Source organism: Schistosoma mansoni, assembly GCF_000237925.1.
Source record: "Schistosoma mansoni, WGS project CABG00000000 data, supercontig 0173, strain Puerto Rico, whole genome shotgun sequence".
Classification (NCBI taxonomy): domain Eukaryota; kingdom Metazoa; phylum Platyhelminthes; class Trematoda; order Strigeidida; family Schistosomatidae; genus Schistosoma; species Schistosoma mansoni.
The window spans coordinates 300,211-324,426 of NW_017386059.1; the positions used below are offsets into that span (position 1 = coordinate 300,211).

At 37.4% G+C, this 24,216-nt stretch overlaps 2 protein-coding genes across 2 annotated transcripts in view; one reads left to right on the forward strand and one right to left on the reverse strand.

Annotated features, from left to right (window-relative positions):
- Positions 1 to 3,584: 3,584 nt before the first annotated feature.
- Positions 3,585 to 6,938, forward strand: Smp_153130 (hypothetical protein; the record flags this gene model as incomplete). Its single annotated transcript, XM_018796353.1, has 2 exons — positions 3,585 to 3,645; positions 6,580 to 6,938. The coding sequence occupies 2 exons, from the start codon at positions 3,585 to 3,587 to the stop codon at positions 6,936 to 6,938; spliced, it is 420 nt and encodes a 139-aa protein (XP_018646893.1).
- A 3,252-nt stretch (positions 6,939 to 10,190) lies between these two features.
- Smp_153140 (ciliary outer arm dynein beta heavy chain-related) overlaps positions 10,191 to 24,216 on the reverse strand; it is a gene marked incomplete at its 5' end in the record, with an annotated part of 128,079 nt that continues 114,053 nt past the window's right edge. Inside the window, 6 exons of the mRNA XM_018796364.1 lie at positions 10,191 to 10,692; positions 11,500 to 11,628; positions 12,459 to 12,671; positions 14,119 to 14,275; positions 15,811 to 16,073; positions 19,646 to 20,005. Coding sequence (XP_018646894.1) covers positions 10,276 to 10,692; positions 11,500 to 11,628; positions 12,459 to 12,671; positions 14,119 to 14,275; positions 15,811 to 16,073; positions 19,646 to 20,005 — 1,539 coding nt within the window. The 3' untranslated portion in view covers positions 10,191 to 10,275. The remainder of the gene's footprint in view (positions 10,693 to 11,499; positions 11,629 to 12,458; positions 12,672 to 14,118; positions 14,276 to 15,810; positions 16,074 to 19,645; positions 20,006 to 24,216) is intronic.

Consider the following 24,216-nt stretch of genomic DNA (forward strand, 5'->3'; position numbering starts at 1 on the left):
GAATAAGTTTTTTGAACAGTTTCCAAGGAATTGACCTTCTTAAACTCGCTCAGCTTCAAAAAGAAGACATTGATCTTCAGCATGAGTTATCCTCGACAACTCTTAAACTACGTATTAAGCAGATGGGAACAGGTAAGGAAACCTTACTTTGCGACACATCTACAGGTAGGGATCGTCCAATTGTACCAAAACATTATCGACGCAACGTCTTCAATACGTTGCACAATCTTTCTCATCCAGGTGTCCGTGCAACAATCAAGCTTATAGACGAACGGTTTTGCTGGCCTGGTATGAATAAAGACGTGAGGGAGTGGGTACGCTCCTGTGTAAGCTGCCAGAAATCTTAGGTAATTAGACTCAACAAATGTCCCTTAGGCTTTTTCAAAACCCTTGACGCTCGTTTCGACCACGTTCATCTAGATTTGGTAGGACCCTTACCCGATTCAAACGGATACTCATATCTCTTAACATGCGTAGACCGTTTCACTCGATGGCCAGAAGCAGTACCTATTAGAGACATTACTGCTGAAACAGTGGCTCGCGCTTTCATCGAACGATGGGTTGCGAATTTCGGCTGCACATCAACCATCACTACAGACCGCAGACGCCAGTTCGAATCTGGACTTTTCCGTTGCCTGACCTCACTATTAGGAATCACTCCCTTCCGAACGACCGCCTACCACCCACAAGCAAACGGGTTGGTAGAACGTTTTCATAGACAACTTAAAGCTTCACTATCAGCTACAAACGTTTCACAGTGGACAGACGCTCTTCCACTCGTCTTGATAGGTATCCGCAATGCAGTGAAAGCTGACATTGGATACACTGCATCTCAACTCGTTTACGGAACGACACTCGGACTTCCAGGAGAATTCGTAGATCCTTCGGCTTCTTCATTGAACACGGATCTAAGCTCTTACACGAGTAGGCTTGCAAATGCAATGCGTTCAGTTAAACCTGCTCACACTCGACCTTAATCAACTGATGTTTTCGTTCAACCTGACTTACGACATAGTACACACGTCTTCGTTCGTCGAGACCCACATCGACGACTTCTCGAATCAGCATACGAAGGACCCTTCAAAGTTCTTCAACATCAACCTAAGTACTATGTAGTCGATAAGAACGGCACGAACGATATCATCAGTATCGATCGCCTAAAAGCAGCGTACTTAGAAGGAAACCCTAGCTACGTCGATTTTCCTTCAGTACATTCCAACGACACGGCTCTCACACTCGTAGTACCACACACGACAGCCGACACACACCTTGATACCTCGTTAACATCGGAAAATAAACCTAAAACAACGCTTTCTGGAAGACGAGTAAGATTTCCAGAACACCTAAACGACTATTGCACGTAGGACACAAACGTTATCTCGAATTCCCTTTGCATTATTTATCATAAAAAAGAATTATTTTAATATGCTTATTTTTGTATATTTATTTCAAAAAAACAATCTTTTTTACTTATGGACGTGTATATATATATATTTTTCATATAAAAAAACCCAAAAAAAACCCAATTTTTTCTAATCGCTTTTACGCTGTCGCAAGTGTATTACTTTATTTATTTTTTTTCCCGTTCATTTTGTGTCCTTACGCAAGTATGAGTGTATTTTCGACATGCACTCACACGTTCTATTTTTTCTCTTTTCCAGGACTGCTGGAAAAGAACGACGAAGTTTGACAAGGAACTGAAATTTTCATTGTACTTTATTTCTTTATTGCTATGTTGTACCTCCTGGTCCCTTAGTGTAAGGAAAGACGACCAGACGCTGCTAGATATAGCAAGCTATCAGAAGAGTGTTTACCAACGACAAACTCGTTGGGTTTAAACTTATGGCTGATCACGTATTGGGGTCATCACTACCTCACTAGAGGGGGAGTGATCTGTAGCTGTAAATAATTCCCCAAAATCAATAGCTCATTAAGTGTTCGACATTGGATGCTGACCACGTTGTTTAAGTGGACTTGTTTAACTGAAGGCTTTCGGTCATGCATCCGTACCAGATCACGTTTCGACTCAGCGTGGGACACTACTCCTACGTTCACTAGCCAGCTTAGAGTAAACACTTCGCGATATATTGATAACGTATCAAATATATCTTTCCTACCTCTTCGCATCTGACTTCTGATTTCGATTAGTTGGGGAAAGCTTCGTATATAGAAGGTGCTACTGGTAGCAGGTTGTAAAATCAGAATACTAGTCGTATCTTCAATAGACTGAAGTTTCCCACAGAGGTTTGCAGGTAGCTTTCTTGTTTGTAAGATTATTTTAACAACTAGAAGTTATAAATTGTTTAGTTACTCCTTTGGTACGTACCTATCAAACCAATCATCTCTTAATGTAGGCAATCTTCAGTCAAATATGTTTAGTTTAGCCATAGCCTAGATTAATGAATAAATGTCAGAAAGTTAGAAAGTAAAAACGGTCATTTTTACATTCTGTATAAAGTTCATACTAACATTCAATCTAAACTATAGCTCGCTCAGCTACCCAACTATGCAATCGTTCACCTGGAAAACGATAATTACCATGTAATTAATGTGGAAAGTTTGGAGGTAGTAACGAAGATGCTTGTAATAGGTTGTAGATTTATCACCTTGCATTCCTTCACAGGTTTTTGTCTTCTTTCAGATTTGTCAATATGTCATACATGGAAGCACTATTGCAGTATATATGAATACATGCATACAAACTGTAAAGTATTAAAAGCTATCAGTTTTGAAGATGCGGGCATTTCAACAACAGGGTCAATCACATCCAGTAAGTTTTCATAAAATTAGCGGCAGGAAATTCCGCTAATGGCTCGAAATCGCGCCAAAAGTATGTGATAAGATAATAATGTATATACTAGTTAATACGTGTTGTATTCATATTTTAGCCCTTTCATAGTAAATGAACAAGTAGAATGGACTGTTGTCAAAGTTCGAAAGCATTGTTAAACACAGCAAATTTCTTGTAAAAATGTATGTCGCTCAAACTCCAGTCTGTTTTTAGGCACCTTTAGTAATTGTAGAATATGATAGATAAACTATGGCCTCAACGTGTTATTCGCTAGATTTAGTTTTCTAGCTCTTCAAGTCGCATTTTTTTAGCTTGTGTATTTCTCCACTTACATCTATTTCACTTTTGCGCTACTAATGCTATCGGTTTTATCTATATTTTAGCTTATGTATTAAAGACATCAGCCTCATTTAACTTTAACAAGTGTCAGACTCGGTCATATGAAGGGAGCTGTTGCTTAGGCTTCAAAACACTCGATTTCTAACACCGAATTATGGATCTGACCATCATTCTATCACTGTACTAGTAATTGTGCTGTAAATTTTGCCGTCACACGAAAGGTACGGCTGGAAACCGAATACTAGTCTGTAAGTATCACTAGTCCAATTAAGGGAATGAAATTATAACAACCTACTGTAAAACGAATAGACTACACTTTAAATAATCCTTAAATTATTTTCTTTTACTTTTGGTAATGTCTCATCCTTATCGACCTCAGGTGATGCAAAATTTATTTTTTACTTAATCAGGGGAAAACAGATCTGTCCTTTTTACCTAAAGAATCGATGCATATATGGCGATCGATGCATTAATTCTCATTGTTTACCAGAAAACAAATTGTCCCAGACTTCAAAGTGAGTACTTTCATGTCTTACAGTATTTGTTTTTTCACGACTCCTATTCAAGATGAGTCTGTCACTTTAGGTCTGAAGAGGAAAATCGTGTTAACTTGTATAAACTAAGATCCCTTTCTACATCCCTGCGTGTTGTATTTGTCTCTATGCAGTCAGATTTCTGTCTACTGACTTACTTGTGGGCTAACTATAGCCTATCAGGTCACTGAAGTCACTGCAATTGTGGATAATATTAATAATCACGGGTACTGTTGGTTTGCATGCACTTATTCAGCCAACTCACTCAAATATAAGTTTACATATGTATTATTGTACCCTTGCTTTCACTATTATGTGGCTCTTCACAAAGATTGTTATGTAATTTGTTTAGCTTTTTGTTCAAGTAGATTATATCTTAACAGGATTAGGTGTTTTGTCTGTGAAGAAATCTTCGCCTATCAAAGATAATCAAGGATATATCGACAACATAGTACCTAAAACAAATGTGGTGCGATTATAATTTACGGAGGTCTTTCGGGCTACCCCTACGTGACCTTGAGACCACCTACTTGATAGGACTAAGTGAGAGTTAGAAATTAGTGTGAGGGATTGAGACTAAGGTTTACATTTGGACGTCGAAGTTGGGTATTACAGTTGTGGCTTTCACAACGAACTGATATCAGCTATAATCCTGAAGCGTTATTTAGGGTTGGGGATAGGATCCACATCGTCAAGTCATCTCAGTGTATCGTAGTCAATTGTATATATTTTGTAAAAGTCTCTATCATAGAATTAATCAGAGGCATATCGTTTGCGGTGTTGTAATTTTCCTTTCATCATGACTGACTGCCCTAGACTCAGCACGTCCGTGGTATTTTCGTCGTAGGGAACTTTACATTTCTCATGTAAACCAGGGAAAGAGACAGATAATGAAGCATGCTCTCCATCATGGATTACGATAATGTATATAATAATTCTTGCTTCATTTCTGCTAGTCGCCCGGTACAAGGACGAAATTGCAAACGAGAGTAGAGTTTATCCTCACCCCTATTTAGCCGTATGGACGAATGAATTTCGCGCCCAAATCCAAGACCTGCTGCCCTAAATCTGATTGGTTCGCCCATAAATCATAATCTCGACTGTGAAAATAAGAACTCTAACAGTAGCGAAGTTTTAGAGAAGCAGCGAAGAAATGTAGCGCAAAACTAAGAGGAATACGAAGAACCAACACTGACAGATTTTGAGCCATATCACTCTATATCAGTCACTAAATATTTTAGTCATGTTGCGTATTTCAGTGAGGCAATTTATGATTTCTACATAGTCAAAGTTGAATCATTAGTTTTATAAACGTATTTAGTATTGTGGTCTGATTTCCCAGTTAAATATTGGGAATAAGATTCGTTGCAAGGACTTTATCATTAGGTTACACTGTCATAATAAAACCAGTAGATTTAGAGTCTCAGTCTGTAACATGCCACCATATTTCAGCTCAGTAGACCTAAAGCATGTTTGCCAGGCCTGTAAAGCTCAAATCACTTGAAATTTTTGCGCACTCTGTATACTGTTTCTCACTCTTACAAGTTGTAATCGAACTAATATATATTACGACTGAAAATGTAAGTTCTCTGATTCGTAAATCTCTACTGTTGCACGTGGTGTTTTGTTGTTTAATGTCTGTTCATGAATTTTGGCTCATTTAGTGAGAGATGTTTAATGCAGATGAATTCTATTAAGCGACATTTTGCATGGTTTATCTATAATCCATGATATAGTATGAAATGTGCTGGGCAGATAATATAAATTTCATTACTTTAAACATTTAGGTTCTTGTTCTAGAGCCTTAATTCAACATAAAACCCCCTTTTTAACTTCAGATCTATTCCTTGTAAGTTCTATCTACAAGGCTACTGTCACAATGGGATCAAATGTACATTTTCACACAATATAAATGGTAATTGTGGTATTACATAAATTTGGTTTATATTTAATTTTTATGATATATTTAATTCTAGTCATCTTTTAAAGTAATTCATACCTAGTCAAACCATGTATTTCTTTTCGCTGGTGGTTAATCATTGAATGGTATGAAAACAAATAATAAAACTGAATATCGTCAGTTGGAATACTGAGATATAAAGACAACTCTTTTCAGTATGGGGTTGTGAAAATTGTTGAATTTTATTGACATCACGATTTAATCTGAATGAAGTTAGATTTCTACACGAGTAGATCCCGGTTCAGTGGTCTAGAGAAGCTAATTGTTCGCTTAAAACTAATAGTCCTGGGTTCGGTTCCCACTGGCAAGGTCGTGGGTGCCTGCTACATAGGAGTCTCATACTAGGACGAAACGGTCATCCAGTGTATTCAGTTTTTCCGATGGTTGTCTAACTTAGATCAGTTCGTAAGTTCTCATCATTGAATCTCATTCGGGTTAAACCCATAACGTTCCGTCCATCTTTTGGTTTAGATTTTGTTAGCTAGTGTTTCCTAAAACTAAGGGGGTTCGTAATATAGTGCGATCACGTAGTCTGTAAGGTTTAATGTTTCGTTAGCATTTCTCCGCTCTCAAATGCTGTATAAGGGACGTCACGTGACATATAGTGTGGATAAGATGTTAGTCATCATCAAAGTATGGCTTAATGCTGAGCTATCGGCTTTCCATTCCATAATGGTCGCAAAATAATAGCTCCACAGTGGATGTCAGTGAAGTGGCCTTAATATATGACTACATACCTATTGATCGAGACAGAGATATGTCCACCTTTAAATCTTCAGTTTAGTATTATTACTTGTTTTAGCGTTTGAACAAGCATCAGTAAGATGTAGACAAAATTAATTTGGTTTCCTCGTAATTGTTGTTTCATTGATTGGTAATTGATTATACCTTTGAAACTTTGCTTATTCTTTTAAGTGATTTTAATTGAAATGACGTAGAACTTTTCATTTATTCAGCCAATTCATCTCATAACTACCGCAGAAATTTGAAGGAAGCCATTGACTCAAAATATCCAAACAGTCAGCCAAACAATCTCACCAGATTCTTAACTAACACTGACACTAATATTGCCAGTAAAACTATTAATAAGCCAATATCACCTGGTTTAACAGGTTTTTCATTCCGTCAGACTGAAAAAGTAATCAAAATGCAATCATCTCGATATCGTGAATGGGGATATGAAGCTTCAGAAATTTATAGCTCCTACGATCAGCTGAATGGAAAAGAGCTATCTATATATCGTTCATCTGGAAATTTTGTTCCTGGTACGATTCCTTTATCTTCACCGTCAGAAAATTTATGTACATTTTCTTAAAAATGAACTGTATTATTCTTGTATAATGTCTCTAAAATAACTCTATATCAATTCATTTACTTATTGATTACAAACTATAGCCCAATATTTTCGTGTCCCAGGGTTTCCGCATAATCTGCGCATCCATAATGTATTTTCGAAGTCCTATCTGAATAAGGATAAGCTACAATTCTATAACAAATGATCAAATATGGCCTACTCAAACAAGTGTAGACTACCTGAGCGGAGTCCACGTGATTGTTGTAACCAGTGGTTAGAGACTCAAAATCGTTTGGAATGGCACAGGTGCATCCATTTTTTGTTTTCCTCTATGTTCTGGGCTTCTGAATTCCTCATAACGTTTTCGTGTTTTTATCTCACTAATTTACATTTTCTTGAATCGTATCATTGATGCCTAATCTTTTTTATTATTACTAAGACTGCAGCTATCTCTATTGTTCTGGGGCTTGTCCTGACAATTTTATTTCTCTGTGCTAATGGATTGTGGTAGCTTAAACCGATGTGCATGCATACAAGGCTCTACGTTGAGACTGACTGACTGACTAATTCAGACAGATCAAAATAAACAACACAAAATTTAGCATAAATTCGTGCTGATCAGTATTGCTGACTCTGAGTTTTAACCGTATGCAAGTTTTTATATTAAAGCCTGTGCCGACAGTGTTAGGAAAAATACTTTCTAGCGTCCTTCCACATGGTCCATAATTACTTACGCATGTTACTCTTTGTGGAGGAGCATAGGCCGCCCACCAGCGGTAAGACTAAAAGCAGCAAACCCAAGGTCCGAAGGCGAAGTCGTACTTCTGACTGTACAGAGGTGTGACAGCAGTAAGATGTCTCCTTCAGACAACCAGCATAACAGCGATGCTGCCTTCCCACGAGGAGGGGTGGGGTTAGAAAAGGTCGACCCTAAAAATGCACACCTCGCCTTATCCCACGGATTTCCATCTCCGGCGGTAAGGTCCTTTAAAGAACGGAGCTAACACAAAAACTACCCACAAAAAGGTCGTGTGTGACCGACCTCAAGCAGTTGTCCCTTGGGCACTGCGATCACGCTCTCAGGTCATTAAGACTACTTCTAACCTAATTCCCTTTTCAGGTACCTCTAGAAGAACCCTTCCACGGTGTGGGCAACCGGGAAGTGATAACTGCCCTCATACCTCTAACAGCACTCAAGAACACAGAGCACTCTCCATGCCGCCCTGTCCTCGGAAATCCTTTCCAGTTGCTATTCATCCTTTTGATGTCTGCTTCCAATTCCTGACGTAGTGTGTTCTTTGGCTTTCCGCTTTTCCGTTTCCTTTCAGGATTCCGAGTTAGGGCTTGCCTCGTGATGCGGTTTGGTGATTTCCTTAATGCATGTCCTATCCACTTCCAACGTCTTTTCCTAATTTCCTCTTCAGCTGGAAGCTGGTTTGTCCTCTCCCACAGTAGGATGTTGCTGATAGTATCCGGCCAGTAAATGTTGAGTATTTTGCGTAGACAACTGTTTTTAAATACTTGTACGTTTTTGATGATGGTTGCAGCAGTTCTCCGCTTGTAACTCTCCTAGAGTTACTGCCGGTTTCAAGCCCGAGTAAAGGAGGAGGGTTAGGTGTGGGGTCGGCAACCTCATCCCGTAGAAAAAAACCTTTTTAAAATACTCCAACCAGACTAAACAAATTAAACCATTTAAACTCTACCCTGGGAGTTAAAGGAATAATTATGACGCCTCACGATGAACGCCGAGATCCTTCAGAAGTCATGAGGCCGATTCCCCTTCTAACACCCAGAACAACAATTTTTATAGGTTCATGGTTCATAATCAGTACAGTCTGTTTGTAGTATTACCTCACAGCATAGAAAATCTGTGACAACAACAGTAAAAGTCTTACTGCAGGTTTGAATGACTAATAGACAAACAAGTACATCACTCTACAGCCTCACAAGAAATAGCATTGGTCCAAGTTGCTATATCTCGGAATTACACAACAAAAGGAAAGACATATGATGAGATCGTAGCAAAATAACCTTTAAAAGATATCAGTAAATAATCTTCCATTTGAGCGGAATATAGGATTTCACTTCGTATTGTGTGAAAAATTCACTAAGCATTTTGAAACATTTCTTTAGTCTTTCGCAACTAACCAAATCCAATATAAGCTGGTTTGTAAGGCAATAGTTCTGAACCAATTTGATATTCTGTATCTGACCTTCAAAACAGTATTATTTACATATGAAATAACATTTTACCTGATCGATTTTATGCCGTATAAGTGACTTATTCATGAAGTATAGAAAAATAATACGGTATTCATTCATCGTAATTTTTCAGTCACTTCATGTTTCTACGGTTAATCGATAAGTATGTATTATAATTCATTCATTTCCACATAGTTTACGTTATTTCCATAAAATCAAATTTGATAATAATGTTCTGTATGTTACTAAATTTCTGCTAGTTTGTGCTTAAAGTATGCATTAACAATCAAATCTAAATAAACGTGAATGAATGTGAATTGTCCAGATTAAGCAGATATGAAAACAGTTAATTTTAAGATACATAACATTATTTATTATTTTCAAAAGATATTGTGAAACTTCATATTCAATTCGCAAAGGTATAGCGTATGTCTCTTCACTTAAAGATATCATTTTTGTCCTTCAATACCAATATAGGTTTTGATGTGATTGGTAGACGACTTATTAACGGCTTTATTGAAGTGGATTGTAGATTCGGCTTCACAAGAATTCTCAATAGTTTTATTCGTTGTGTTGTGTTGTTTTACTGCATAAATTGTACTCCGAACTGGGTAATTTTGATGAATAGTGTTTGTGATCAAACTGAATTGATGGTATAGTATTGTTTAGGATGTCTTAAAGCGTCAGATATAACACAGATACACTTTTAATGATTTTGATATATGTACCTATATTTAAAAGTCCTTGTGCTTTTTCCTAAACCTCCTTAGTCAACGTCAATATTACGAATTTTTTTAGACTCTTATCTACAATATATTACTTGGGCTATGGAACAAGCGGGATAAATAATACTGTTAATTAAAAATTCATTGACTTATGATCTATCAACGGTACAAATTTGCGTATAAATGCAGATCATTATTTCTGCATAGAAATCAACATATGTCTACTTCATCGTTGGTTGTAATTCACTCAAACATAAAATTCTTAATCTTTATTTATTGGTATACTTTTCAATAGAGTTTATCAGAATAAATTTTATATAAAAAGAATAATCATCATGACTATCATGTACGTATATGAAGATTATATTTGTTTGGTAATATACGAATTTAAAAAAAAATTATTCAAATAAATAGAAATAGACTATTATTACCTATTTGACATCACCTAATAGAGCAACTCCTCTTAAAATCCAATGGTCTGCATCTACTGCACTACGAAGCATTAAAGGAAATATGTAATTCAAGTCAGTACGTTTAGGCTTTTTGTAAACTGGACATGAATAAAATATTCCAGGTTTACTTTTCTCACCGATTGACTGAGAAAATGCAGATACATGTACTACTGGGAGTGGAGTGTACAATAGTTTTGGTAGCGGCTCCATTAGTCTAGCCTGTTTACGATCCCAACCAGCTCCATCTAAACTAAGACCATGAATGTAAACACCTTCAGTTGGACCTTTAGTTAATTCTTCACGCATTAATTTCGTCACATCGTTTGTTAAAGCTACATCATCTAGGGCATATTTATTTGCTCTGGCCACTTCTTGTCTCATAGCAGTGAGGAAACCCTAAAATAAGAAAGTGAATAGTTATAACAATTCGTAATCGTTGAAACGGCTGAAAAAATACTGGATTACTTTATCCATAATGAAGTGATTGAAAGTTTTAAAATTGGCTTTTTTTATGTACAAAGTTGATTCCTTAAACTACGAAACAAGCACAAAAATTGAATGAGCCACTCTGCATAAATTAATGATATTGAAAATGAATATGCTTACAGAAGTATCTTGACATGTTGAAGTAGAGACTAAACTAAAAGCGGTCTCAGTAGGAATTTGTCTCCTAGAAGATTTTTTGGTCAAAGATATCATTTGAACCTATTCTACTGGATTTTACAGTTTAAAATAATTTTATCTAAAGGTAAACAGTAAAATAAGTTCAGAGAAATCACCACTTATTTATAATAAGGGGTTGGATAAACTACTATTCTGTAATCGTTGAAATCCATTTAAATATGTTTAGTTAGGATCGTAAACATAGTGGTAGATGGCTAGAGATAGCCTCCAAAATCTTCTGTAGGCTTAAAGTATAAAATTTGTTTCTGCAACTTTGGTTTTTCAGCCGACTGCACAATTAATCGTTTAACTTTTTTAGCAGAAGTATTTCTGACGAGTCAAACACTTCAAAATGTACACTTATAGTTATTTAGATAGCATCATTTACTTGTTAATGTTTCTCAGAGTTACCGATTGTGACTTAAAAACTGAATAGACCAACCGCAAAGGCCTACTCCATTTGATGTTCGACAATGTGCTATTAGTTCACATCTAGAAATTATTTCCAAAAATAAATAAACATTCCTACATGAAACTCACTTGAGGATTAAAAAATCCTGTCATCCAATAGCAAATTGGACGACCTTCGAAAAGCCAATTACTAAATTGGGCATTCCTGTCAAGTAAATCTGTGAACCAAAATCCAAGAGTAGCTGATTCCCATGACATCTAGAAAAGGGTTTTATGAATAGAAAATGTTGGCAAAACAGTATTTCTTTTGTGATTTCAAACGTGATAACATGGTTTTTATTAATAAGTCATTAAAAAACAGGGACTGATTTTTTTCATGTAAAGGGGCTCGAATAACTTAGCAGTAACATCTCAGAGTGTGAACCGGATGACCCGAGTTTTAATCCCATCGATGTCTCAGTTCCCTCAAGATCATAGTCACCTGCTGCTGAAGAGTGCCAACTAGTACGAAACCAGGGTTGACTGCCTCCGGCCACCTAACTTGTCAGCATGGTGTACGCAATGACGAGTCACGTTGACTAGTGGGCTTATTGCAACCCGATCGACAGGATTCGTTTGACATCAAAGAATTAGTGATACATAAGACTAGTCATTATTCAGTGGTCAGTTAATTGTTAGCTTAAACCCTCCTTCAAAATCTTATCGTCTTTCCACCTACTTATGCTCGTTTGTTAGTGTTGATATGCATTGCATTTTGGCATCAATGATCTTATGTGTTTCTCAACCTTTATATCTTCCATGTAGGCGTTTATATACAGTTGGAGATATAAAACTACCAAGTCAATGACGCACCGGTTTAAAATTTGAAAGTTCTCCATGAGAACTGGATTTCCTGAACTCGATATTGTAAAAGGTCAGTCAGGTTCAATGTTAGGCAACAATCTCAATTTTAATTGAAGTAACTATTATGGTTGTGGTTTTTAAATTGGCCTCGATTGTTCAGAACTAAACAAATTTTTCCGTCTTGGAATCAATAGTCAGATTCGTGTTCTTACTTTACATTTTTACATAAATCACAAATAACTTACTTTTCTCCATGTACTTGGGATACGCGCATCAAATATGTTATCTAATGCATCACGTAAACTTTCCGACATTATAATCGTACCATCGATTGCTAATTTTAAATCACTCAATGTTGTACGAACATTGGATATAACACGTTGCATACGATCAACTTCTTGTTTTAAAAATATATGAAGTGGTTTTAAATGATCCATTTTAATTAATCGTTCTTTTACCTGGATTCAGGAATAAAGATATGAGTAATTATTTTCATTTAAAATAATGAATTCATTTTTAATAAACACGAATAATATACTGCCTTCAAGTGGATGAGTTTAAAACATGTTTGTTGTCTGCCAAGAACTACTTTATACTTGAGGGACTTGTTTTTATTTGAATTAAAACAAAATGTATGCATCGTTTAAGAAGAAATTCCAAGTTGTGACAAGAAAGGGATGAGATTATTGAGGTGAAACAACTGCGTTAGCGTTAAAATAATAAGATTATCTAGTGGATAAACCATCTGTTATAAATCAGAGGAAATGTATTCAGTTAACGTATTTGTTTTACTTATGTGTTTCAGGAATTAGGATTGTTTTGTGTTCTTGACAATTGTTAGTTTATTCAGATAAGTGTTTCACCATTGTCAAGTGGAAAGGCTAACAATATTTCTCGATTTTTAAGATAACGGTGAACTGGTTGTAATATGTATTATTCACTGCTAATTCAGTCAGGTTACAATGTGAACAAAACGATGGAACAAGGATTAACTAAGTACCATTCTTGAGTAACATTTATTTGTATTCAGAAAGGTATATAAATTAACCACGCACCTGAATAGTGTTAAACATCTTCGGTACAAGTATACTATATTGACGGCCTTGATCAAAGAAGTCAGAACTAAGCGTCTCGTATTCTTTGCACAAATTTAAAAGTGCAGTGCTTGATACCTTGTATGTTGTGATGATCTAAGCATATACTGACAACATTGGATTCTTAAAATGCTCGAAATTGGTAATAATTTCTGTTATGCAGCCAAACAGCGAATATACGGTGCTCAAGTTAGATCACAAGAAACATCTGCTTTCAGTACAGATTTTGTTAAAGTTTTCTTATTCTTTGAACGTAACCTCTTTCCTTTTCCATAACTGATAATTTATCATTCAAAGGATTATTTACGGTTGTTTTTAACCAGACAGTGTTTCTTTCATGGCTGGTAAGTTGTTCAAGGTTGTCGGGACAGGATGCTTTTTCACATATTCCTAATTTAACATCCAGTTATAACTTTATTCCTACGGTATACGAAACTAGATTGTCTTTCAGAAAAAGGCCAACTCAACAGTTTCAAATGCAGTTAAGCATTGACGAAGTTATTAAATACCTGCTTATAGACGGACAAATGCATCCCAACATTATTCACCTCAAACGCTTTTCACCTGGTTTTTTGCTAACATATACAGGAATTAATTCACCCCAGTGCACACGCCAGTGATTATCTGATTTCAGTAACTAGATGTATAACGTGATTGCATTTGAAGCGAATCGTACAGGATTCGAGTCCCGGGGTGAAAATCAACTATGGGATTCAGGCACACCCAGTTGACGAGTCTTAAATAAGACGAAGCGTGTGTCCTAAATTCCACTGCTACCACCATCCATCTCTGCTTAATATACAGAACTTACTTCGAATGGATTATAGTCGGGTGGTAATTTTTGTAAAATATCATCAGCCATTTTGTAAACAACAGATTCTCTTGTTTCACCTCCACCTCCTCCGCTATCTTTTGGTTGAATATTAACAATAGTTGATAACATCGAACTGACTGTATTTGTAGAGTAGCTAAAATGAAAAAAAGCAACCAAATAATTGTATCAACATGTGTAATTGTGGATAGAAAGATTAATTTTATCAGTATGAGGTTAGTGCCGATTATTGAGTGTTATTGAGATCAAATACTGGACTGAGTCCAACAACCATTGAAAACCTGAAAGGATCGGACAGTTGTTTCGTTCTAGTACAGGACTCCCCAGAGGTGTGCATCCGCAACCTCACCATTGGAGTTCGAGCCCAGGAACTTCAATCTAGCGACAAGCGCTTAATCACTAGACTCTGAGCTGAAACCTAACGGTATACATGTATAAATCCGATCGATTTGTGATAATGTTCAGCGACCTTCGATTGCTGTTGATGGGATCGTGGATGCACACCTCTGATTAGTCATATTCGGAAAGTATAGATTCATCTTTAATAAGAGATGGAATGCCTTCTAAATGACTATTAGATCTAGTTGTAGGAATAAAATAGGTACCTTTTAGTTTCTATTTCACTATACCACTTAGTCACTCAACTCTACTTGGCTAAATGAAGCTTAGCTATCTTCGGGAATGACAATTTGTGGTTTGTAAGCTAATAAATGAAATAAAATAGCAACCCTAATTTACTGTTAACGTGTCTGGTGAAAGTGAGGTGTAATTATCCAATGAGCGCAGACAGGCAGAGTTGTGCTTCGTCATAATATACTTTGTCCTGGTCATATCTTGTTTCTGATCGTTGGTAAGATGATTTGATGTAAGCATGTTACGTGGGTAAGCAAATTCAATGTTATCAAAACTTCCAACCTTAATAGTCATTCCTATTTCGATACCAAGTATATCTTACCTTGAATAAACATCACACTCAAAGCAATGTTATACTGAATAAAATGTCACACTGAAATATAAATATGCTTCCGTCTTTTTGTCGGATATACGCTATGAATACAATTGAAACAAGACTTTTTTCTGGTAGGATAAAATGATGAGTAAAAAGCATAGTTGTTCTTCTTCTGGATGATATCTAACCGCTTTTAACAGTTTGTCATTCCCCGTTGTTAATGTTCAAAACTGCAATACATGCACCACGACCGGATTGTCTCAATACCGCCTTTTGTTGACAAGTTTAGTAGATTTGCGTTATTGATAACATTGGAATCCACGACGCGCGTTCCTTCGTATTAAGGGCTCGTTAGATGAATTTTCTTGGGTCCCAGAGCTGACGTTTAGCGCTAAGACTGGAAACTAGTATTTATCGCTTCAAGTGCCGACGCATTATGTGCTTATTAACTGATTCCAGTTGGTCACTAAATTTTTCACTGAGTATGTGGTTATTTGTAAGAGTTTTTATTTTCGCGTTCTTAATAGTAAGGAATTGCTTAATGTCAACTTCAACACTGGGGTCCAAGTACATCCAGCTGACGCGTCATAAATAGAATGAAGTGGATATTCTGTATTCTACTCCAAGCTGACTAATTTAAACTAGTCGTTCTGATCTCTATACCTTTACTGAACCATATAGTGCTTGATCACAATAAATTATAATCAGACTCTGAAACTTACGTAATATCTGCATTCGAGTGTAATCCAAAGCATTCGGGTGAATCAACCAATGGTAAATTATCAATGTTAGTCTGATATTCATCTAGTGTTCTACATTTGGGTATATTGTAACCTCGATAAAACTCAAAGGTATCACTGAATATATTTTCTGAAAACCACACCTTGGCATAAGTATTAAGCAAACGCTTGTCATAATCATCTGTAACCCGACCACCATATTGCACTTCACCAATCATGTAACGAACAGTAGGCCATGAAATTCCCTGTGAAAGTTTTTAAAACGGTTATATGTAGCAATTATATTCTTATAGAAGATACTCTTTGTTAATATGTCATCTTTAAAAATTGTACAGCCGTATTTATAAAAAGAACATTAATGATGAGTTCACTAGTGTGTATAATTCTGCTCAGAATGAATGAAATTTGTGGAGTGCAGTTAATACTTGAATAAATTATCATATTAATTGATAATTGTATGAATTATAGGAGATGGATGGTCGATCCTACAACGATATAAGATTAGTCTGTAATTGTTTTCACTGTAAGTTATATAAAAAGTCAGTGTCTGAATGAGAATGGAATTCTATTCAAGACGACGCTATGGGAATGAAAGAAATAAAAATTTATAAATCTTAAATGGGAGTTTCGTAATGTTTAAAGTTAAGGAGACCATAATTGACAGATCTTAAGTGCATATGGACGATCTAGTATATTTTCAAATTAACTATATTACTGAGGTACCACAAGATTTATCGATACCATTCTATTACATTCTCTAAAGTGAGATAGTTTAAGTATAAGTTCTTCATTGTTATCTTGAAACACAACCAATGGAGCGAAACTGTGGCGGGTGTGAGGAAAGTACCTACCAAACACGATAGATAGTAGCGGAATATCGTGGATTGATTGAATTTACACCTGTACATATCTGGATCCCGGCATAGTGGTCCATAGGTTGAGCGTTCGCGCATGAGGCCGAAGGTTCTGAGTCCAATCACCTGTGATGGGGTTGTGGGTACTCACTGTTGAGGAGGTCTCATAGTGGAACGAGACGGTCGTTCATTGTTTTCAAGTCTTCAATAGTGATCTAACTTCGGTTCGTGATATAGATGAAATTAAACAGTCTTCTCGACGCTGTATTGACAGTTCAACTAAGCTTTTGGCACAAGTGCCTAGAAAATATCCACATGACTATATAACTATTCCATTTATTATTCAGAAGTGGACTAACAGTTTTGACCCCTTGGTTACACTGATTTTACTAATTTCAATGTTTTTCTAATCGTTTGGTTCCATTTCTTTGTGGTCTGTCTATAATTGCCTATCACCGGACCACACCACGGAGAACCAGATAGATCATATTTGTAGCAACAAAAGATTCCGAAGGACAATGAAAAATGTGTGAACCAAAAGAGCAGCTAACATAGCTTCAGGTCACCACCTGGTTGTGACCAAGATGAAACTGAAGCTAAAGAAACACTGGACAACTGGGGAAACAGCAGTACACACAAACTTTCCCATAGATGTCACTCCACCAGCGATGGAAGAAGTCATGACAAATCAAGAGCGGGAAAGCAGCAGGAACTGACAATATACCATCTGAAGCAATAAAGTCAGACATTAAAGTAACAGCAAAAATGCTTCACATCCCATTCAAGAAGATTTGGAAGAAAGAACAAGTGCCAAGGGACTGGAAAGAAGGATACCTCATCAAGATACCAAAGAAAGGAGATCTGAGCAAATGTGATAACTAGAGTGGCATCACGTTACTAACGGTACCGAGAAGAGCATTCAACAGAGTGTTGTTGAATCGAGTGAAATATTCAGTGGAAGCCCAACTTTGAGATCAACAAGCTGGATTCCGTAAGGATCGGTCGTGTACAGACCGAATTCCGACATTACAGATCATCGTCGAACAATCAGTTGAGTGGAATTCGTCACTATACATCAACTTCATTGAATATGAGAAGGCGTTTTACAGTGTGGACAGAACATTATGGAAACTTCTTCGACACTGTGGAGTTCTTGACCAAATTGTCAACATTATCCAGAACTCATACGACGAACTACAGTCCAAAGTTGTGCATGGAGGACAGTTGACAGATGCATTTTCAGTTGGGACCGGAGTTAGACAAGGCTGTCTACTCTCCACCTACCTCTTTCTTTTGGTGATAGACTGGATTATGAAGACCTCGACATCTGAGGGGAAGCACGGAATACAATGGTCATCTCAGAATCAATTAGACAATTTAGACTTCGCAGATGACCTGGCCCTCCTATCCCATACAAACGAATAAATGCAGACGAATACAACTAATGTAGCCGTGGCCTCTGCATCAGTAGGCCTCAACATACACAAAGGGAAAAGCAAGACTCTGAAATACAACACGGAGAACGACAAGCCAACCACACTTGATAACGAAACTCTGGAAGATGTGGAATCATTCATGTACCTGGGAAGCATCATTGATGAAAAAGGAGGATCTGATGCAGATGTAAAGGGGAGGATTGGCAAAGCAAGGACCGCATTTCTACAATTGAAGAACATATGGAACTCAAAACAACTGTCAACTAATTTCAAAGTGACAATCTTCAATACAAACGTCAAGATAGTCCTACTGTACGGAGCTGAAACGTGGAGAACTACTACGACCATCATCAGGAAGGTACGAGTATTTATCAACAGTTGTTTACGCAAAATACTCAACATCCATTGGCCGGATACTATCAACAACAGCGTTTTATGGGAGAGGAAAAACCAGCTTCCAGCTGATGAGGAAATTAGGAAAAGACGTTGGAAGTGGATCGGACATACATTAAGGTAATCACCAAACTGCATCACGAAGCAAGCGCTTATTTGGAATCCTGAAGGGAAGCGGGAAGGAGGTAGGCCAAAGAACACATTACGCCGGGAGATTGAAGCAGATACGAAAAGGATGTATGATGACTAGAAAGAACTGGAAAGGATTGCACAGAACAGGGTTGGATGGAGAATGCTGGTGGGTGGCCTATGCTCCTCCACTAGGGGTAACAGGCATAAGTAAATAAGTATAATTTCCTAAACAAAACTCAATGTAGCATGCCAGCATCTATGTGGTTACTGAGTCGGCTTAGGTTTATGTAATCAATCACAGTTATTGACAATATCATACCACCAGAGATTTGCGAAGAATGTCGAGTTTTATGGTTTGCATCACGGACTAATCCTACTTAGACAACCTCCAAAACCAGGATTATCGAATAATTATTTCGCCTCAGTATGGGATATAAATTAGCAATGATTATCTTTGACCTCAGCGGGGATCGTAATCAGGACTTTCTGGTCCATATTTTCTCGAATTATATCTTCTAAGCCTGATCCTTACTACTATCACATGTACTTTTATTACTTATACCACTTATGCATCTCCCTGCTCTGATATCATGTAGTGAATCAAACTAACGCATACATGTACCAGTTTCTACGTTGCATATGGCTAACTAACTCCCTAATTGGTTCTAAACTTTTAGACCACTGAAGTCAACATTTTTAACTTCAGTCAATTCTCGACATTACACAGCCGTCTTTCAATGTCATTGGTAAGCAACCTCACATCCAACATGGCTAAACTCCACTAGTCATTATTTCTTACTGGGACTTTGAGAATCACCTCTCGGAATTAATTACTCCCTAGTTTTCGATGGTAGCCTAACTAAGATCAACGAATAATCTAGATAATATAATCAAGGGACTATATTTGAAATCTTAATACATAAACGAATAATACAAAAGAATGTTTAAAAACATGTCATTAGTTTAATATTTCTTTTCAAACAACCACAAAAAATATCATACTTTTTTTGGATCGATTTCATCTAAATGATTTTGAATAAATTGAACTGTTGATGTAAAATCAGATTGATTAAATTCATACGGTATATTCCAACCGATTGGTCCAAATTTTCTACGTTCTTGCACTGTAGTATGCAAAAATGCTACACAATATAATAAAGGTTTCCATTGTGGCAAATTACTAATGTCTAATTGATCTTGTGTTAATAAAGCATATGTTCTGCGTAGACCAGCACGTATACCCATAGGTGGATCATAAGTGAATTTAATACCAGATTGCAATAGATTTATTGGAAATTGTGGGTGAGCTTCTGTAGTTAGCCAACAGCGAAATGATTCATGTACACCTTTAGAAGTCGTTACCTGGAATAAATCGTAAAAAAAACAAGGGGATAATGATGATTTACACTGAATGACAAGCTGATTACATAATGTGTTAATCAATATTCTCAGTATTTAGAAGTAGTCAATCTATAATGGCCAATTTTTCTGTTGTGTATATATTAATCTAAGTGATGTTAATTCATTATGAGCTTTACTTGATGTTAAGTGACTGGCAGGAGAAAATATTTTATTGAGATTCATTCGTTTGTGTAATTGATTTGTGAATTATTTTTGTATTTGTAAAAAGTTTGTATTCATTCAAAGATTCATATTTGCACTACTTCGTGTTGTAGTCAATAGTGTACAAGAAATTCAGTGAAATACTTCTCACTGTTTCTACCAAATCTGCCTTTCACTGCCGACAAAGAGCTAAACAGTGATCTCTTGACTCGTTTGATTTTGTGGACACAATTGGAAATATCAATGTAAATGGCAGGAAAATGATCTCACTGGTTGTCACTTCTCTCTTTACAAATGTTCCACCCACAGAAACTATATTTTATTATGTGACTATTTTGAAAATAACAACTTTGATATTTGTATCCCAAAACATTATCTAAAAGAACTACTTTTACGATGTACCGTCAATGTGCAATGCAGATTTAATAGTGATTTCTATAGACAAGTTGAAATGGATTCACCACTAGGGTCCCCTTTAGGCTGATTGTTTCATGACATCTGGAAAATATGGTACTTCGACCAATAATTGAGATATTTCATTTATACCGAAGATATATGGATGATACTTTCATTATTTGTGGAGAAAAGGAGCTTAATGAAATTTTGAATCGATTCAGTAGTTGTAATCACTCAATTCAATTCACACCGGAAGCAGAGGTGAACGAAGAATTTAGTTTTTTTATGTCCTGTTGAAAAGAAAGTCAGATAGTTCTTTACGGAAATCTATGTTTAGAAAACCGAACTGGAATGGTCAGTATATGGATTTCCATACCTGGGTCCCATGGAATAGAAAGAGAAGATAAATTCCCTCTTTATCTTCTAGGATTAGGTGAATGTGCTCTAATAACACAATAGATGACAAACTGCTTCAACCTCGACAAATTCATCAGAAATAGTTATCCATCTAGATTTGTCGGTTGAAGCTTAGCACCAAGACAACAACCTGTAAAAGCACCAAAGGTTTGAGAGAAAACTCTCTTTATCAATATCGAATTTAAAGAAGATACGGCTTCCGAACTCTTGAAATAACGGATTTCATAATCCCTGAATAAAACTTGTTCAGCTAAATTTTGTATTGTCTTCTCAAGCCGGCCTACCATTCATGGGTGTGTCAAGGATAAACTTCCGCTTCGGGCCACATTATTGTGCATCTCAGATTATTACCCGACGTGACTTTTAAAAGGAGAATGCAAAGAGGTTACCAGTTCAATATAGGAGCATCTAATCAACCCTGCACACGTCGCTCCAAAGGGATCTTCTTCTAAAATAATTTACACAACCAAAGGAACTAAATTGAGGGGAAGTCGATTAAAAAACGTATGCACTCCCGAGGCATTGGCGATCCATCTATTCAGGCCCGAACTCTCAATGGAAAATCTATAGGTTCAACCTTTCATCTATCCTTGGCCTTAATTCTCCTCTGTAGTATGTTTTGGTCTTGATCTTTCGGACTAGATCTCAGTAGACAGTCGTTTGTGTGCTTTCCGACTAAATGGAACAGTAAGGACTCGGAAAGATACTCGACAAGATACACTTGTCGTTGCCTCTTCGTCGTCTCCGCCTACTCTCCCACTGACTGCAGCTCAGATGATGTAAAAGATGAGTTTTACAGAAAGCCTTCCGACCTTCTCCGAAAAGCTAGGCGCTCTGATGTAGTAATAGTGACTGGCGACTTTAATGCTCAAGTAGGTAAACTAAGCGAAAGGGAAAGACACCTGAGTGGATCTTATGGTGTCATGGCTCAGAACAGATAATGGCGACCGTCTGTTGCAGCTATGCTCAGATAACCGACTGTTTCTTGCAAATACTAAATTTAAGCACAAGGTAAAACATCTTTTGGCATGGCGACCCCCGAATTCGTCCCAACATTGGACCCAACTAGATCACATCACTATCCACCACCGATGGAGGGGCTCGATAGAAGACTGTAGCTCATTCTGGAGCACATACTTAGATTCAGATTATGCTCTAGTGCGAGCACGTATCTTTCTATGTCTTACTGGACGTAGGGAAGGCACTGCAAGGTATCCTCTTAGGGTTCTACTTAGTGATAGGCAAGCTCAAAATATATTTCAGGAACAACTAGAAGAATAATTGGGCAGCCATGTGAGTTGTGCCCACCCAGAGGCAGCGTGGAATGACATCCGAAAAGCTGTGGAAACAGCAGTGATATCTGCTAGTAAGGTAAAGCTATAAGGTTATGGAGAAATACTGGATCTCAGCAGCATCTACCGCACTGATAGATGCTCGAAAACTCATCCCATCTTGTTCTGAACATAACGAAGAGGGGAGTCAACTTAAGTGTAGGTTAATAAAAAGCCTACGCGGTGATCGCGAACAGTGGTGGGTAGCGAAAGAAAGAGAGATGGAAAAGTCAGCGGCTATAGATAACATTAGACAACTATTCAGACTTGTTAAAGAAACCGTTATTAGGAATCCAACTATCAGCGAAACTATCTCGGATAAAGATGGACATATCATTCATTCTCAATCCAGGAGATTGGTTCGATGGGCAGAACACTTTGGGGATCACTTCAACTGGCCTTCAGCCACACTGCGATTTCCCACGATCCCCAGTCGATCTGAATGGCAAGTTAATGTAAGTCCACCAACTCTTTACGAGATTGAGAAAGCTATAGGAAATCTGAAGCGAGGGAGAGCAGCAGGCTCTGACAGGTTTACCCCTGAGATTTTTAAGGGTGGCGGTCCAGTAATAGCAGCGAGATTGGCTGAGGTCTTAGGTAGAATCTGGGAGCTGGACGTAATTCCATCTGACTGGTCCCAATCACTGATTGTGCCAGTCCATAAGGACAAAAGTCCTCCTGTGACAATCACAGAGGAATCAGTTTGACTAATATAGTGTCTAAAATATTAGCTTCAATAATACTTGGACGCCTAACTAAAGCTCGTGAAGAGCAGACTAGAGAAAACCAGGCTGGTTTTAGACCTGGACATGGCTATATAGACCAGATATTCACACTACGTCGGGTCTTAGAACATAGACACACATTCAGACGCCCCACAATCGTAGTACTTCTCGACCTTAAGGCGGGATTTGACTCTGTTGATCGTGAGGTTCTATGGCAGTGTTTGTCACTGAAAGGAGTACCAAAGAAGTATATTAACCGTATACAGGCCCTGTACTCGAACACAACTGGTCGAATTAGAGCCTATGGCGAACTGTCATTAGAATTGGTTACCCCAAGCGGTGTTCGTCAGGGCTGTCCACTTTCTCCATTCTTGTTCAACTTTTTCGTTGACATGCTTTTAGAGATATCACTTTCATCATCTAAATCTCCACGAGTTGAACTTTTACCGCGAGACTCACTTGTTGACTTAGAATACGCCGATGACATAGTTCTATTTGGTGAAGATGCTGACAAAATGCAGAGCCTTCTGACCACTATAAGCAACAATGCAGGTATGTTCGAGATGCGATTCTCCCCCTCGAAGTGCAAAATGTTACTTTAGGATTGGGTTGCATCGACACCTGAACTAATGATAGGGAGTGAAGTAGTTGAGCGTGTTGACCGCTTCACTTATCTCGGGAGTCTCATCAGCCCTTGTGGTCTGTTGTGTGACGAAATCTCAGCACGGATGCAGAACGCTCGTCTAGCTTTCGCCAAATTGCGTCATTTATGGTTAAGGCGAGATATCCGTCTAGCAACCAAAGGATGGGTTTTTTGCGAAGCAGTTCGTTCCGTCCTAACTTATGGCAGCGAAACGTGATCGGTAAGAGTAGAGGATATTCGTAGGTTACTAGTATTCAATCATAGGTGTCTTCGAAGCATAGGTGTAGACTACCTGGTTGGGATCCGCGAAATGATAACAACCGATGGTTAGAGACCTTGAATGACATGGCCCAAAATCGTTTGAAGTGGCGAAGGTGCATCCACTCTTTGTATCCTGCCAAATTCTAATCTTCTGAATTCTTCATCTCCCTTTTTTTTTCTCTTTCCAAATTTATTTCACTGGATTATACTCTTTGAATAACATCTTCAAACCCTAAT